General features: G+C 43.7%; 2 protein-coding genes across 3 annotated transcripts; one reads left to right on the top strand and one right to left on the bottom strand.

Annotated features, from left to right (window-relative positions):
- Positions 1–388: 388 nt before the first annotated feature.
- On the top strand, positions 389–5,565 carry LOC129592907 (uncharacterized). 2 transcript variants are annotated; one of them, XM_055489060.1, is made up of 5 exons: positions 389–743; positions 2,727–3,419; positions 3,637–3,865; positions 4,349–4,650; positions 5,087–5,565. In XM_055489060.1, exons 2-5 carry the CDS (start codon positions 3,331–3,333, stop codon positions 5,424–5,426), a joined length of 960 nt encoding a protein of 319 aa, XP_055345035.1. In that variant the 5' UTR covers positions 389–743; positions 2,727–3,330; the 3' UTR covers positions 5,427–5,565. The 2 variants fall into 2 exon arrangements, with proteins under 2 accessions (XP_055345035.1, XP_055345034.1); XM_055489059.1 differs by having other exon boundaries at positions 3,625–3,865.
- A 1,285-nt stretch (positions 5,566–6,850) lies between these two features.
- On the bottom strand, positions 6,851–12,864 carry LOC129592889 (uncharacterized). The gene is made up of 10 exons (XM_055489033.1): positions 12,545–12,864; positions 12,387–12,419; positions 11,542–12,208; positions 11,061–11,370; positions 10,662–10,915; positions 9,848–10,416; positions 8,633–9,309; positions 8,166–8,403; positions 7,822–8,066; positions 6,851–7,639 (listed from the first exon to the last, which is right to left on the bottom strand). Exons 6-10 carry the CDS (start codon positions 10,058–10,060, stop codon positions 7,315–7,317), a joined length of 1,698 nt encoding a protein of 565 aa, XP_055345008.1. The 5' UTR covers positions 10,061–10,416; positions 10,662–10,915; positions 11,061–11,370; positions 11,542–12,208; positions 12,387–12,419; positions 12,545–12,864; the 3' UTR covers positions 6,851–7,314.
- Positions 12,865–13,103: the final 239 nt, after the last annotated feature.

The following is a 13,103-nucleotide window of genomic DNA, read 5'->3' as shown; positions in this document are numbered from 1 at the left end:
ATTAAAAACGTATTTGGCAATGGTTATTTTTTGTCCATATAATGAAGCCGATAGCGGATGTTACTGTACGGTCATTCCTGTGTAGTTTATCATCGTGTACAAGAGAAAAAAGCAATCGAATTAATCGATAAAGGGTGTGAACTGCAATGCCACAACAGCACATAAAGCCAGGATCCGTAATTCCGAGCGACCGTACTACGAGTACTAAGCAGCTGTACAATATGATGTATCCAGGCGCAGAATCATAGAAGCCCGTATATGTACTTCATAACACGCTGTAGTAAAGCCATATAAAAGGGGAGCACACGGGAACAGCTGGCCGCGTGTTGCCGCGATCGATCGTAACACAGTTGTAAACTAGAGTACGAGTACAATTGTTGCAGAAACTTCAAACAACCGAATGGGGCTAATACCATTATAGTGTACGGACGATCGAGGTTCGTTACATGGTTAGTTTGGGTTAATACAATTATCATTATTAGTTTATAATTATTCTATAAACTGAACCACGGTCCCACATTAATTCAAAAATGAAGACATTTTGTCGAGATTTAATTAATGTTCTGACGAGAGATCTTTGTTGGGTTTATCAGGAAATCGTAGCAGAAAGTTGTGTAGTGTTGTGGATAGCTTGTCAGTTGTCGGTGATATTTGCCGCTCGCGTACTCCCCAGTTGGAAACCAACCAGAGCCGATCTACGTGAGGCAACGTACTTCGACAGCGTTTTGGGTTTTCTTGGATATGTAAGTGAATATAATAAATTCTTCTGCCTTACTTGCTGCGGTTCAGTGTTATAGATGCAAAAATTAGGACATTTTTCTAAAGAAATAATTGCTTCTAGCATTGCTACTGTACTTTTAAATTGAAGATACTTCGATCCACATTAACAATCTGTATTTAAATTAAGGGCAGTCGATTGCCTCAACCGTGTACGCCTCCCTGGGCGGCTGGCAAAACAGCGTGCAATGCTATGAAATTGGTCGCCTCACAGTGTTCCATCCCATAGACTTATACGTTAAGCTCATCGACTTGTGTCTTACGGATTTCTGAATGTAAAAACGCAACCGATATCTCCAAAGATACAGAAAAAATTAACGCGAGGTTCCCAGTGGAAATTCATTTTGGGGTTTATAGCTCATTGTAAAGAATAAAGTCTCCTCTATCAGAATATGGCGCTATCATGTATGTAAAAAAGTTGTTTACGTTAAAAAACGATTTTCCGTTATGAGTGCCGTAGGGGGAAGCGCTGTTCAACAGAGAAAAATCGGCTAGCGCTGCCTTTAGACTATCCGGGTTATGAATCAGGTCTTTTATAGTCAAGAGCGATGGATGGGATTCTGATGCAAAGCTATTGTTAGCGCAGGTGAAGTAATCAGCCGTTTCAAAGGAATGCTGAGCCGAAGCAATTAGTGACAGGATGGTGTGATAACTTAGTTGACCGACGGCTATTGTCTCTGCATGCGGCGTGCGCGTCGGCAGTCTCCAGCCCTTCTGTCCTTTCATTTGCTTCACTCAGCGTTCCAGCTGTAGATTTTCTGTACTGAACATAGCGCAACAAACCACGATAGACTTTAAACGCGTTTCGTGAGAAATCAAACTTAATTTCACATCAAATCAACGCGTTATCAAAAAATTACTCAAAAAGTGTCATTAAATCGAGCGCTACCTGCTGAGCTTGTTACACATACCGTTTTTTGATATCCTGTATGCTTTGAGAGTTATAGCAGAAAACGTTCAGGGGCGGCACCACCCCACCACCCCTGGATCGGTTTTTTGCACTTTAAATTTTTAATAGGAATGATATTGAAATTTCCAATGTGTGATAAGCTTTCACACTGTTTCCGCACCGAAAAGCGTTTCCCAAACTTTTTTTGGATGAACAGTACTCAGTAAATTTCACCCTAAAATTTTTGACTTTAAAACTTCACAATTAGTTTACTGTGAACAAAATAAACTTTTTGCTAACGCTATAATGTAGTAAAATCATTTTCCTGATATATCGTCAAGTGCGTTTGATGTAAAGTCGTGCTATGACCGTGTTATAAGAGTTACCGCAAAGGGACCGAACCACTGGGAACCTCGCGTTAAGACGTTTTTCGATACCAAACAAGGTGCCACTGATAGTGATTATGCCAAGATGTTCCCATTTCAGGTTCTCGTAGACATAGAATAGGATCTCTGCGTACACCTTGACCATGCATTCAGTGCTTTGTCTACGAGAAATCCCTAATGGCTCTATATTGTCTTATTTGCTTTCTGTAGCACCTTTTTGGTTCAGAAATCTTCTTTATTTTTCCCTATCTTTTAAGATATCGGATAGGTAATTCTGAGAAATAAACGAGGTGCAAGTGTTTGAGTTTGACACAGAAGTCAATGGAGAAAGTAACGACGAGGCGACCAATTTTATAACACAGAATGGCGTTTTGCTGTCGCCTGACAACCGCCCGCTGCAGCCGTACACGGTTGAGGCAATCGACTGCCCTTAATTTTATCATTTTACTTAGTGTAAATCCGCGCAGGCGTATTGTTATGTGTGTAGGCTGATGCCGATAAAAACGTCATCTGTAGTGGTTTATTTAAAGTTACACTAACACCTCCTCACGTTCGTCTTGGCACATTTTTGTAAATATTAATAGTAATGAGAATTCTGTTTGCGCGCGCCTTTCCTTTCGAAGGTTACTTAAAATGCTATAAATCCGAATTGCATTTACCGTATTTTCTGGCAGGAAACGAATGGATGTTTTTGGGATCGGGTCATGTCTTATTGGGAAGCCTCCGGCCAGTCCACGGAAAGCCTAAGCGAGATCAGAATTAACTTTGGCTTCATCGGAACATATTTGTTGTTTTTCGCAACGGGGACGCTCTTCGTTTCCTTTTGTTGTTATCTATGGGCCAATCGTTACTGGCGGTTGCCCGGTTATCCATCACAGCACCTACCACTCTGCCAAACCATCAGCCGTTTTTTTGGTTCTCCCGATAGCGATACTCCTGTGAACCCCGGTCGCTTTGATCCCCTCATCCGAATCACCGAATAATAATGGCAGCGAGGACACCACTGGAGCGATCACCGTTGTGATCGCTGATACCACTCCGTCCCAAGGCGAGAAGCAGAAACGTGCCTGTCGCAGAATTGAAGATCTACCCGAACGATGGCAAACCGTGATATGTGTCGCGTTCTTTGCTTTGGTTTGGTTTCCGTTCGTATATCTGGCGTTATTTCTGTGGGCCGCAGTATTGACCATACCGTTGGTGTGGTTGGCTGGAATCATCACACTATCCTTCGTAACGCTGTTGGGCGAGCAAGTGATTTTTCCCTTCTGCGTGACCTTTATGACGGTACTATCCATATACTGCTGTGGGAGGATGTGGCGATTGTGGATGCGAGAGAGCTATCTATCCTCTTTTTGCAGTCAAATAAGGTAGCAGCTGGCATATACAGTTTCATTACATACAGAAACATCGGTATAGGATCAAGTAAACGGATAACTGTCACATCTAGTCCACGGTCCAAAAACTGTATAACCGGAATAATCAAATAGTGAACACGAAATTACAATTGCAGACCTGCAGCTGCAAGGCGTGTACAGTACTACAGTTAGTGATTACAAATTCCCTATTACCTAGGGCTTTATGCAGACGTAAACCGCTGCCAACAATACCCGTTCCAAAGGCCTTAGGGTCAGATACGGAGGTGGTGCGAGAATACGAAGCATGGATTGGGCTCTTAACCTTCGGGCTTGGTGTATACCTAAACTCGTATTCTCTGGTCCAAGCCTTTCCGCAAAGTCCCGCGTTGGCCGATTTTAAGCCTTGGGCTATCGGCGCTGCAGTGAGCTGCACTCTCAATTCTTCGGCGGACAATTATGTAAGTAAACCATGGAAAATTTGCAGATTGTAGCATGTACCATGGTGAACAAAAACTATTAAATTTTATGTACCGACGTCCGCGTTTCTTACTTATGTTAGCCCGGTTGTGGACTTTGGCAGTATCGTAAAAATATGGATCATAATTATGATCCATATCTATACGATACATTAAAATAAATTCTATATTATATCTATATAAGGCTCGTGCAGTATCAATATACGAGTACACATATACGAGTAGAATCACGTATGGATCAGAACTGTATGAAGAACTATGCAATAGATTCAGAGTTATTAATTACATACCAAAAAGCCGAGCCGCCTGGGTAAACACGAGTTGGGAAAGCATACCTAAAAGATGTATTTGTTAGTATTGGAATCATATTTACTGAAACATAAATACCGGTATTTCAAATGCTGCTACGCTTTTTCATCGACTTTGGAAGCATTGTAAAACTCTAACAATCATGGTATGCTACAGATGGTACGGCCTTTTGCGGCACTAGTTTCGTACTGGGTGGATATCAGCAATAACCTGGGAAACACAACCAACCTGACCGTTTCATCAGATTTAACGGTTATTTCGCAACCAATAGGAATCGCTTTTCTGGCATGGGGCGGTACAGTTGTCTTCATGGGACTTTTACCCTGGATACTGCTGGCAGCTGCGGAAGCTGTAGGTGTCGCAGTGGCGATCGTAGCCTGCATCGTTTGTTGTATACGCGGCAGGTGCTGTCCCAAGAGGAATCGCTGGGCTAAACCTGCGCAAGCGGCTAAGAAGAGGTATGCTAATGATACAACCATTTTTCCTGTTATTTACAGCCAACTGTGGTAAATCGCGCGTACAAGTACTCTAGGGAAGTGGCCTCAAGAAGGAATTCACATTCAGGTGCACTCGCTAAAACTTCTGATAACGCGCTCAGCAGATTTTTCGCATAAAAAATACTGGTAAAGATTTTTCTGAAGATATTAGGTAAAATTAGAAATAATGGTAATCGGTTCGCGGTTCAAAATTTGGGAGTAAAATAAGAATATGCTTGACAAGTTCACACCCAGTGGGCAAAATCGCCAGCACTGAGTTCGGCAAACGAATCGCTTGTCACCGCAATATGCGTTGAAACGAAAATTTAAATTTCTTGGTCCCGGGCACAATGTGCATAAGTACTTGAATAGTCGTAACGCAAAACCTGTATCCAAAGGCAGATTTTTCTTTCAACAGGCCCGAGGCGACCCATTGCGCGTGCGTAACGGCAGTGTGGGTCGACCGTTTTGCTATTATTATCTTTGCCCGACCGCTGATGTGGGCAGCGCTACCGTGGCCCCTGGCGCAGTTCTTTCTCCCGGAACACCTGCAGCTGCCCGGCGTTCTTCTGGTACTGACCGGAATTCTTGTATGGATGTATTATGTGTGGATACGCCATGTACAAAGGCAATGGAAAGAAGGCCGCTATGAACCGTATCTTCGCCGTTTCCGTAAACTGACACCCAGTCCACGACAGGCAGATAGTCTGCAGCCCAATGAGTGCAATGGGCTTTTGAAACCGGAAATACCGAGCTAAAATTTGGACTCTGTGCAATCCTCAAGTCCTCCTACATTTCGCATTTACTTATTTTTTAGTTTTTAAATGTTTGGTATTATTATTTTCTAGTGTAAAATTACTGTAAGTCTTCTGGTGCTAAATCTCTACTGCAGATGTACCGTAATTATCTGAAGCTACAAGTAATTGTCGTTTGAGTTATAAGCAAATATGGGTAAATACTAAAGTATAAGCTGGTTTGAAGTACAAGCCCATGTAATTGAGCACGTGGTCATTTGTAACTTAATTCGATAATTACGGTATCTGAATAACGTAGTTGTACATTACGTACAGTACTGTACAGTATGCACTCTTGTATGTACGAAGCGGTGGAGTGTCGGTTCCTGAGAAATCAGCGGAGCCTACGTTGACACACTTGAGTTTGTTAAGTTGTGAATTTATCTATTCACAGCAGGAAAATCAGCCGAATCCTGGCCAGCGCGGTTCGTGCTATGGGAAGCGCGAGTTATGTAGAGGTTGGCTCATTGGCAATAATCAACCGAGGTTTCCCACAGCGAATCCACGATGGCGGTCACGCCTGTACCGTACAAAAATAGTCCAAACCACACTTCCCAGGATCGAATAATATGTGCATCGGATTTATCTTCGTAGCACACGCTGGAGTCTGCAGGCAGTTTGAATGGAGCTGGTTGGCAATCGCGTGATATTCTGCGCAGTCAACGCAGTTTACAACAATGTGTTATGGGTTACGGGATTCTGTTTTTGAAAAGTAATTCCAAATCTGCTGCTTACTTAAAATAAATTTTGTTGGGTTAATCACACTTACTTACAAATACAAATATAAGAGGCATTACCACAAAAAATATTTCATCAGGACTAACACTACGGACCGAGTCGATTGAAGTATAATCTATACAAGGTTTAACATTGACGATCGTTACCTGATTTTGTTCCACACTGACCACAAATAGCTTTCCCGCATCCACAACCCCGACATTCTTCCGCAACAGTATAAGGAGTGCACGACAATAAAGGTCACGCAGCATGTGAAAACTGCTTTGTCGCCACAATGCATATCGACTAACCGTGCCACAAATCCGGCCAGCCACGCCAAGGGTGTCGTCAAAAAAATCACCCAGAGAAAAATGGATAGAAGCATAAACGGCATTACAGCAAGTACGCAGTATCCCAAGCTGACCCATCCACGGAGGTTTTCGGGGACGTCTTTGATGGTGTACCGACAGGTCAGGTAAATTGATTAAATTGACCAATGATAAAAATTGACAAATGGTAAATTGACGCGACCAATGATTGGTCGCGTTTCCCATAACGTGGCGCACTTCCGCACAGTTTGACACCACAGCCACAATAGGCTTTTACAATTATTAACAACGCACGTCTATATAAGGTATTCATGAACTCAAAAACCTGGAACGCACGTCTGTATATTTCCAATCTATTTCAAAAGCTTAGCTGCAAAAGATTCGTTGCTTAATTCGTTCGTTGTCTAATTCGTGGTTTCGTTATTAATGCTTCTTTAAAAAATCATTGTCTTACTTTTTATTTAAAACTTCACTGCTTCGCTTAATTGAATGTCCGACGAATTAAGATTGCTGTCAATAGCAGCCGAAAAAGCTTCCCTAACCAAACCAGAAATTGGAGGAAAATTGTACATAGCGGAAGACTGAAGATTAGCATTTACTCTTTCTGGAGTGCGCGGAGACGGTAGCATTTGCACGTTTTGTAACGCGGTGCTGATATCTCAAGCCCGTTCTCTTGAAGGCTGGGCCGCCGGTGGCAACTCCCTGTTAATCATATTATTCATGCTGGAAACCGAGATCTATGCCATGTTGCAGGATTAGTTAGATGAATACTGAATGACGGCCTGCTGGTGCGAATTAGTTGTGTATCACAAGGCATTTTCCTCGTCTGGGTGAAGGTTTGCTAGAGCTTCTGTCGCTTTCCGTCGATAGAGCCAGCGTGAAAATGGCATAAAATATACTATATCGCCGTTTTTCCATTGTAATTTAACATGTCGGATCCATGCATAACCAACCCATGCAAGAATGATTGTCAATATCAACAAAATGCCGGGGAGTTGCAGTTGTTCCGGGAGCAAGAACTGCGTTAGGGTCCACGGAAGCAGGTACCACATCAGCGGTCTGGCTGTGAAATGAATGATGATACGTAGCATCCCCATCCACGGTAAGCAGGCACAAAATGGTAATTCAGACCTGTACAAAATACCAACGGCTTGACAGAGCTGTTTACAGATTCAATTATTTGTGGGAGCCAAATGGCGTGTACGATTTTTGCAGTATGGATTAGCGTAAGGGGCGTCTAATCGTGATTATCGTGTAATGCAATGGCTGCAGTCGGCAGTAATGTGGTTCTTCTACAGTTTCTGGCATCATACCTCTCCCGCGCCGGTTGTGGAGCTTCGCAAGCGCTACAATAGAGAGCGATGCAACATCCTATTTCGCTGCCAAACGCAAATAAAAACGCAATGGCGGTAGTCGCACCACTCCAGACCATAAAAGCCTTTCCCGTTGTTTGAGAGATAACCGACAGGTCCGGTGCAAGGGTTACGTTGGTTGTATTTACCAGTATCTGGCTCACGTCCGTCCAGTATGAAACCACCGCCACAACAGGCTTCAGAAACTATGTACACAATGAAAACTATGAAACTTACTGTGGAATAACATAGAACAATACAAAAACGCTTTCGTACACCGTTATTGGATTTCGGAGAATGCTTACCGTGACATCCACTGAGGAATTTGAGATGCAGTTTGTGGCCAAACAGAATGGGTGCCAATGACTGAGTTCGAAAAGGGAATCCGCGTGATCCAGGACGACCGCACCATACGAAAACAGTCCCAGCCACACTTCCCATGTGCGGAAAATATATGCCTGGGTTTCGTTTTCTTCGCACACGCAGTGATTTGCTGTGTTTGCATCGAATTGTAGCGGAACCGGTTGGCCATCGCGTAATGTCCTGCATAGTGAACCCAGTTCGCGAAAATCTGTTATGGATTACGGTTGCTTTTGCCAAGTAGTCGAGATCTGCTACCGAACTTAAATAGACAAATTTGGTTACGACTAAAAATAATTATTACTTTCATATCTAATTAATTCCCAAGAGAAACTTTCACCGCAAACCGAATCGTTAACAGTGTAATTTAAGAATGTGCAGTACAGTAGCTCTTCGTGTTCGAAATTTTTACCTGAATTTATTCCACAGTGACCACAAATAGCTTTCCTGCATCCACAACCCTGACATGCGTCCGCAGCAGTAAGCGGAGAGCGCGGCGATAAGGGCCACGCAGCATGGGAAAACTGTCTCGTCCCCGTTCTGCATGACAACTATTCGTGCCAGAAATCCGGCTGTCCATACCAGTGGGATCGTGAGAATAGTCACCCAAACAAATACGGATAGAAACATAAACGGCACCACAGCAAATAGGAGATATCCCAAGCTCACCCATCCACGTAAACAAGCGGGAACATCTCTGATGGTGTAAAACGGTGGCCGCTGGTCAATTTGAGTGTTCGAATCGGTCTCACTGGAGGTGACAACCTCCACGGTATCAACGGCAGCTTCTGCACTGCCACAACCAACCGTCTCCGCTATAACGTACGGTGAATCGCTGTGGGCGTACCGGAAGAACCGGCTGAAAGCTGAGCAGAACGGTACATGGTATGATTTGTAGAGAGGCAAACGCCAGGAGCGATTAGCAAGAAGGTAGCAGCTGAACCACAGGAAGAGGATTGCCGTTGCGCAAAGGGACAGGTACACACCAACGTAACCAAAGCGCACGCTGTGAAGCCTGTGATTCAGCGGAATTTCGTCAGATCTTTGCCAGAATGAGAGCACACGATCCCAGAAACATCCGTCGACATCCTATTGTAAGACACAAACCAGCATGCATCGCTGGGCAAAGGTACAGTATAAATAAAACTAAAAAACGTGTACAGTTCAAAGTGATTATTGCTCGGTGTTTCCCTCTGTTGTTGCCGAAGTTTTTTAACAGTGTTCCAAACAAAAATTCGCACACCGGGAGGAAGAATGTTGCGACATAGTGTCTGCTATATTATGTATTACTTTTGTGCACTATTCTGAATCTGTGTAATATGGATAAGAATTTTTTAAAAATAGACCTGATAACATTCGAAGTGGTTAGAATATATATACAGTTACTGTAGAGTAACCCTGCACTTGACAGCCTTTTCGTACGACAGGAGCCGACTGCACTGCACTCACATGTTCTGCCTGCCTAGTCATAGGCAGCACATGTGAATGGTGAATGTGCTCCTACAGCCTGCGTCTCTCTAAGCTGTAAAAAAAGCTTTCAAGTGCAGGGTTATGCTCTACAGTATTTTTCTGGCTTTACGTGTTCACGGCATACATACCGTAGTACTTGACCACTTAAAGCACTTACATATCCCAGCAGGTTCAGAAGGAAATCGAAAGAGCTTTTACTGCGCGGATCGGTTCTCGTTGGTCTCCAGTTACGAAGTATGCGAACAGCAAATATCCCCGACAACTGACAAGCCACCCATAGCACAACAAAGGCTTCGGCGACAACTTCGTGATAGACCCAGGATTGATGTCTTTGCAGATAAGCTCGACAATCTCTGCGATAGTTTCTCATTTTCGTGCGTGAATCGACTTAAACTTGTTTTAACTTATTTCACTGTCATACAGTTCTGCATAATGGGATAGCATCGCACCGCGTAACTGCACGGGTTTCAATGTTGTGCTATACCCGTGGACATTTCAGTAATTATTTCAATATACTGCAGAGCGATATTTCAATACACTGTAGAGCGCAGGTCATGAATTACGCCCTCCCATTGCGGTATGTAAGTGCTGTAGGGAAACGCGGTGTACACGATCGATCTGGGATTCACTAGGCCAGCATGCGCAGCATGCATAGTTTGGCCCAGGATATTGAAGCGCCTCTGTTTAGCGATTTCCATCGATCTGTGAAGGGATGGTTATACTGTACTAGAAAGACAAAGTTTAAATCTCGGTTAGTGGGAACTGGGAAACGATCGGTAAAATTTATCGATTTATCGAAAGTGCTGTTTGTAGCCGGTCTCAGTTGACGTCCGTATTACTCGCATTAGTCGCATAGCCATATAAAAGGTGTACGGTAATCAGAGTTTCAGTGCCACATGATCTGACCACAATATACAGTTTAGTAGTTAACTGTCCACAATTCTTTGCAGTTGGTGTTTCTGGAATCATACCTCTCCCCTTCCGGTTGTGGATTTTCGCGAGCCCTGCGACAGAAACCGATAACAGCGCTACAACACCCGATCTCGCCCATAAACGCAAGTACAAACGATATGAAGGTCAGCGTCCCACTCCAGACCACAAAAGCACTTCCGGCTGTTTGTGAGATAACCGACAGGTCTGCGAAAGTGGATACGTTGGTCGTGTTTCCCAACATTTGGCTCACATCCGTCCAGTAGGAAACCAGAGCCACGGCAGGCTTCAGAAACTACGAATACCGCGCATGTTGCTTAGTTAGACTGGTGTTAAACAATACCAAAAAATGCACCAGTGGATAAGTACAAAATCAGTACCATCTGCCGAGCCATTTCCGTTACGAAAGCTTTAGAAAATTATTTTTTTACGCTTCTTACGTTTTTGCTCGATTCCATTGAGTTGTTTGCCAGGATGTCCGCTGAGGAATTGAAACTTCAGTTTATAGCCAAAGAAAAAGGCTGCCAGATATTACCAGAATTCCGTTGATATCTGGTAGTTTTCTTCGAAGAAGCAGTTCTTGGAAACGGTTCGTACAGAGGATCCACGTTGCCGAGAACGCTCGCACCGTACGAAAACAGTCCAAACCACACTTCCCAAGCTCGCATAACATAAACACGTTACTCATCTTCTTCGCACCCGAGTGGTTCTGCATCGCATGTTGGTGGACTTGGCCTTCCGCGTAATGTCCTGCGCAACAGATAAACTACCCGTAGGTTTGTTGTTCACATATACATTTAATTTGATTTAGATTAACAACTTTAGCATTTTGAAAAATTTTATCATCGACTATCATCACGGACCAGGTCGTTTGAAGGGAAGTTGAAAAAGTTGTAGCACCTATATAGCCGAACATTTTACCTGATCTTGTTCCACAGCGACCACAGATAGCTTTCTCGCATCCACAGACCCGACATTCTACCGCAGCAGTATATGGAGAGGATCGTGATAAAGGTGACACAGCATGGGAAAACTGCTTCGTCGCCATAAAGCATTACGGCTATCCTTGTCATAAACCCGGCCAACCATGACAGTGGCGTCGTTAAAAAGAAACCCAAAGAAATATGGATATAAGTATAAACGGTACCACTGCAAATAAAAAGTATCCAAAGCGAATCGATCCACGGAAGCAAGCCGGGACATCTTTGATCGTGCGAAATGTCGGTTGCTGATTTGTTTGAGAATCGGAATCCGTCTCACCGGAGGTGACGGCCTCCATAGTATCTACGGCTGCTTCTGCGCTGCTGCGACCTACCGTCTCCGATACAAAGCACGGTGAATCGCTGTAGGCGTAGCCGAAGAACCGGCTGACTGCGGAGCAGAAAGGTACGTGATATGCTTTGTAGGAAGGCAGACGCCATGAGCGACTATCTAGAAGATAGCTAAGGAACCACAGGAAGAGGGTCGCCGTTGCGCAAAGAGTCAGGTATGCACCAATGTAACCAAAGAGTACGCTGTGATTCTGTGGAATTTTTTCGGATTCCTGCCAGTAAGAGACTACGCGGTCCCAGAAACATCCGTCAAGATCCTGTTTAAGACACACAGCAATATGTATTCAACAGAAGTATCGCTCTGTAATCAAATAAAAAACAGTTAAAGAAACACGAAGCATAAAGTGAATACAGCTCGGCGATTTTGTCTTCTGTTTCGGCAGTGTTAGTTAAACTCTAAGGCGCAAAGTGCAAACGGATGTTTGTGATGCGTACAATTGCTCACAAGGTTTCACATCACTTCTGCACCTGTGGATCAAGGAAATACGTTTTGAAATAAAGTAGATCTGCAAGTAACATCCGAAGTGGATAGAAATGTTTGACAGCCAGTTTATCTGGTTAAACCTAATTATAACTTTTACACAGCCACTTACATATCCCAGCGAATTCAGAAGGAAGTCGAGATACGTTTTCCTGCGCGGATCGGCCCTCGTTGGTCTCAAGTTAGGAAGAATGCGAGCAGCAAATATCCACGACAGTTGACAAGCCACCCAAAGCACGACAAACGCTTCTGCGACAATTTCCTGGTAAGCCCAGGAATGATGTCTATGCAAAAAGGACTGACAACCTCGACGATGTTTTCTCATTTTTTTGCATGAATCAACATGGTCTCATTTTAATTCAGTTAACTGTGCAGAATTCTGTATAACGGGAAAGCGTTGGATTTGGACTATCGGTCTGAATGCTTTGTAGTATATAAAAATATTTCAGTATTTCAATACACTGCACAGTGCACAGCGATGTTGCAACACATTGCAGAGCACTCTATGTAAATACTCTAAGGAAACTCGTACTACACGATCGATCTCGGTCTTACAAGGCCAGCACGCGCAGTATAATTTGCTGCCGTGGTATAGTGTGTCCATGGGTTTGCAAAGCAAAGGTTGTGCTGTACTGGAAGACAATGCTTACATCTCGGATCGATGACAGTTA

This window comes from Paramacrobiotus metropolitanus, unplaced genomic scaffold, assembly GCF_019649055.1.
Source record: "Paramacrobiotus metropolitanus isolate TYO unplaced genomic scaffold, Prichtersi_v1.0 Parri_scaffold0000057, whole genome shotgun sequence".
Classification (NCBI taxonomy): domain Eukaryota; kingdom Metazoa; phylum Tardigrada; class Eutardigrada; order Parachela; family Macrobiotidae; genus Paramacrobiotus; species Paramacrobiotus metropolitanus.
Note: the sequence above shows the minus strand (reverse complement) of the source record. Positions and strands in the feature narration are given on the sequence as shown.

Bases quoted from the DNA above. Each gene is read 5' to 3' on its own strand.
- LOC129592907 (XM_055489059.1), top strand. From the start codon at position 3,331: ATGACGGTACTATCCATATACTGCTGTGGGAGGATGTGGCGATTGTGG. The intron at 3,420-3,624 runs GTAGCAGCTGGC...CCTATTACCTAG, and splicing joins TCTTTTTGCAGTCAAATAAG to GGCTTTATGCAGACGTAAAC. The intron at 3,866-4,348 runs GTAAGTAAACCA...GGTATGCTACAG, and splicing joins ATTCTTCGGCGGACAATTAT to ATGGTACGGCCTTTTGCGGC.
- LOC129592889 (XM_055489033.1), bottom strand. From the start codon at position 10,060: ATGAGAAACTATCGCAGAGATTGTCGAGCTTATCTGCAAAGACATCAA. The intron at 9,310-9,847 runs GTAAGTGCTTTA...GTCTTACAATAG, and splicing joins TTCTGAACCTGCTGGGATAT to GATGTCGACGGATGTTTCTG. The intron at 7,640-7,821 runs GTATGATGCCAG...TATTTTGTACAG, and splicing joins CCACAACCGGCGCGGGAGAG to GTCTGAATTACCATTTTGTG.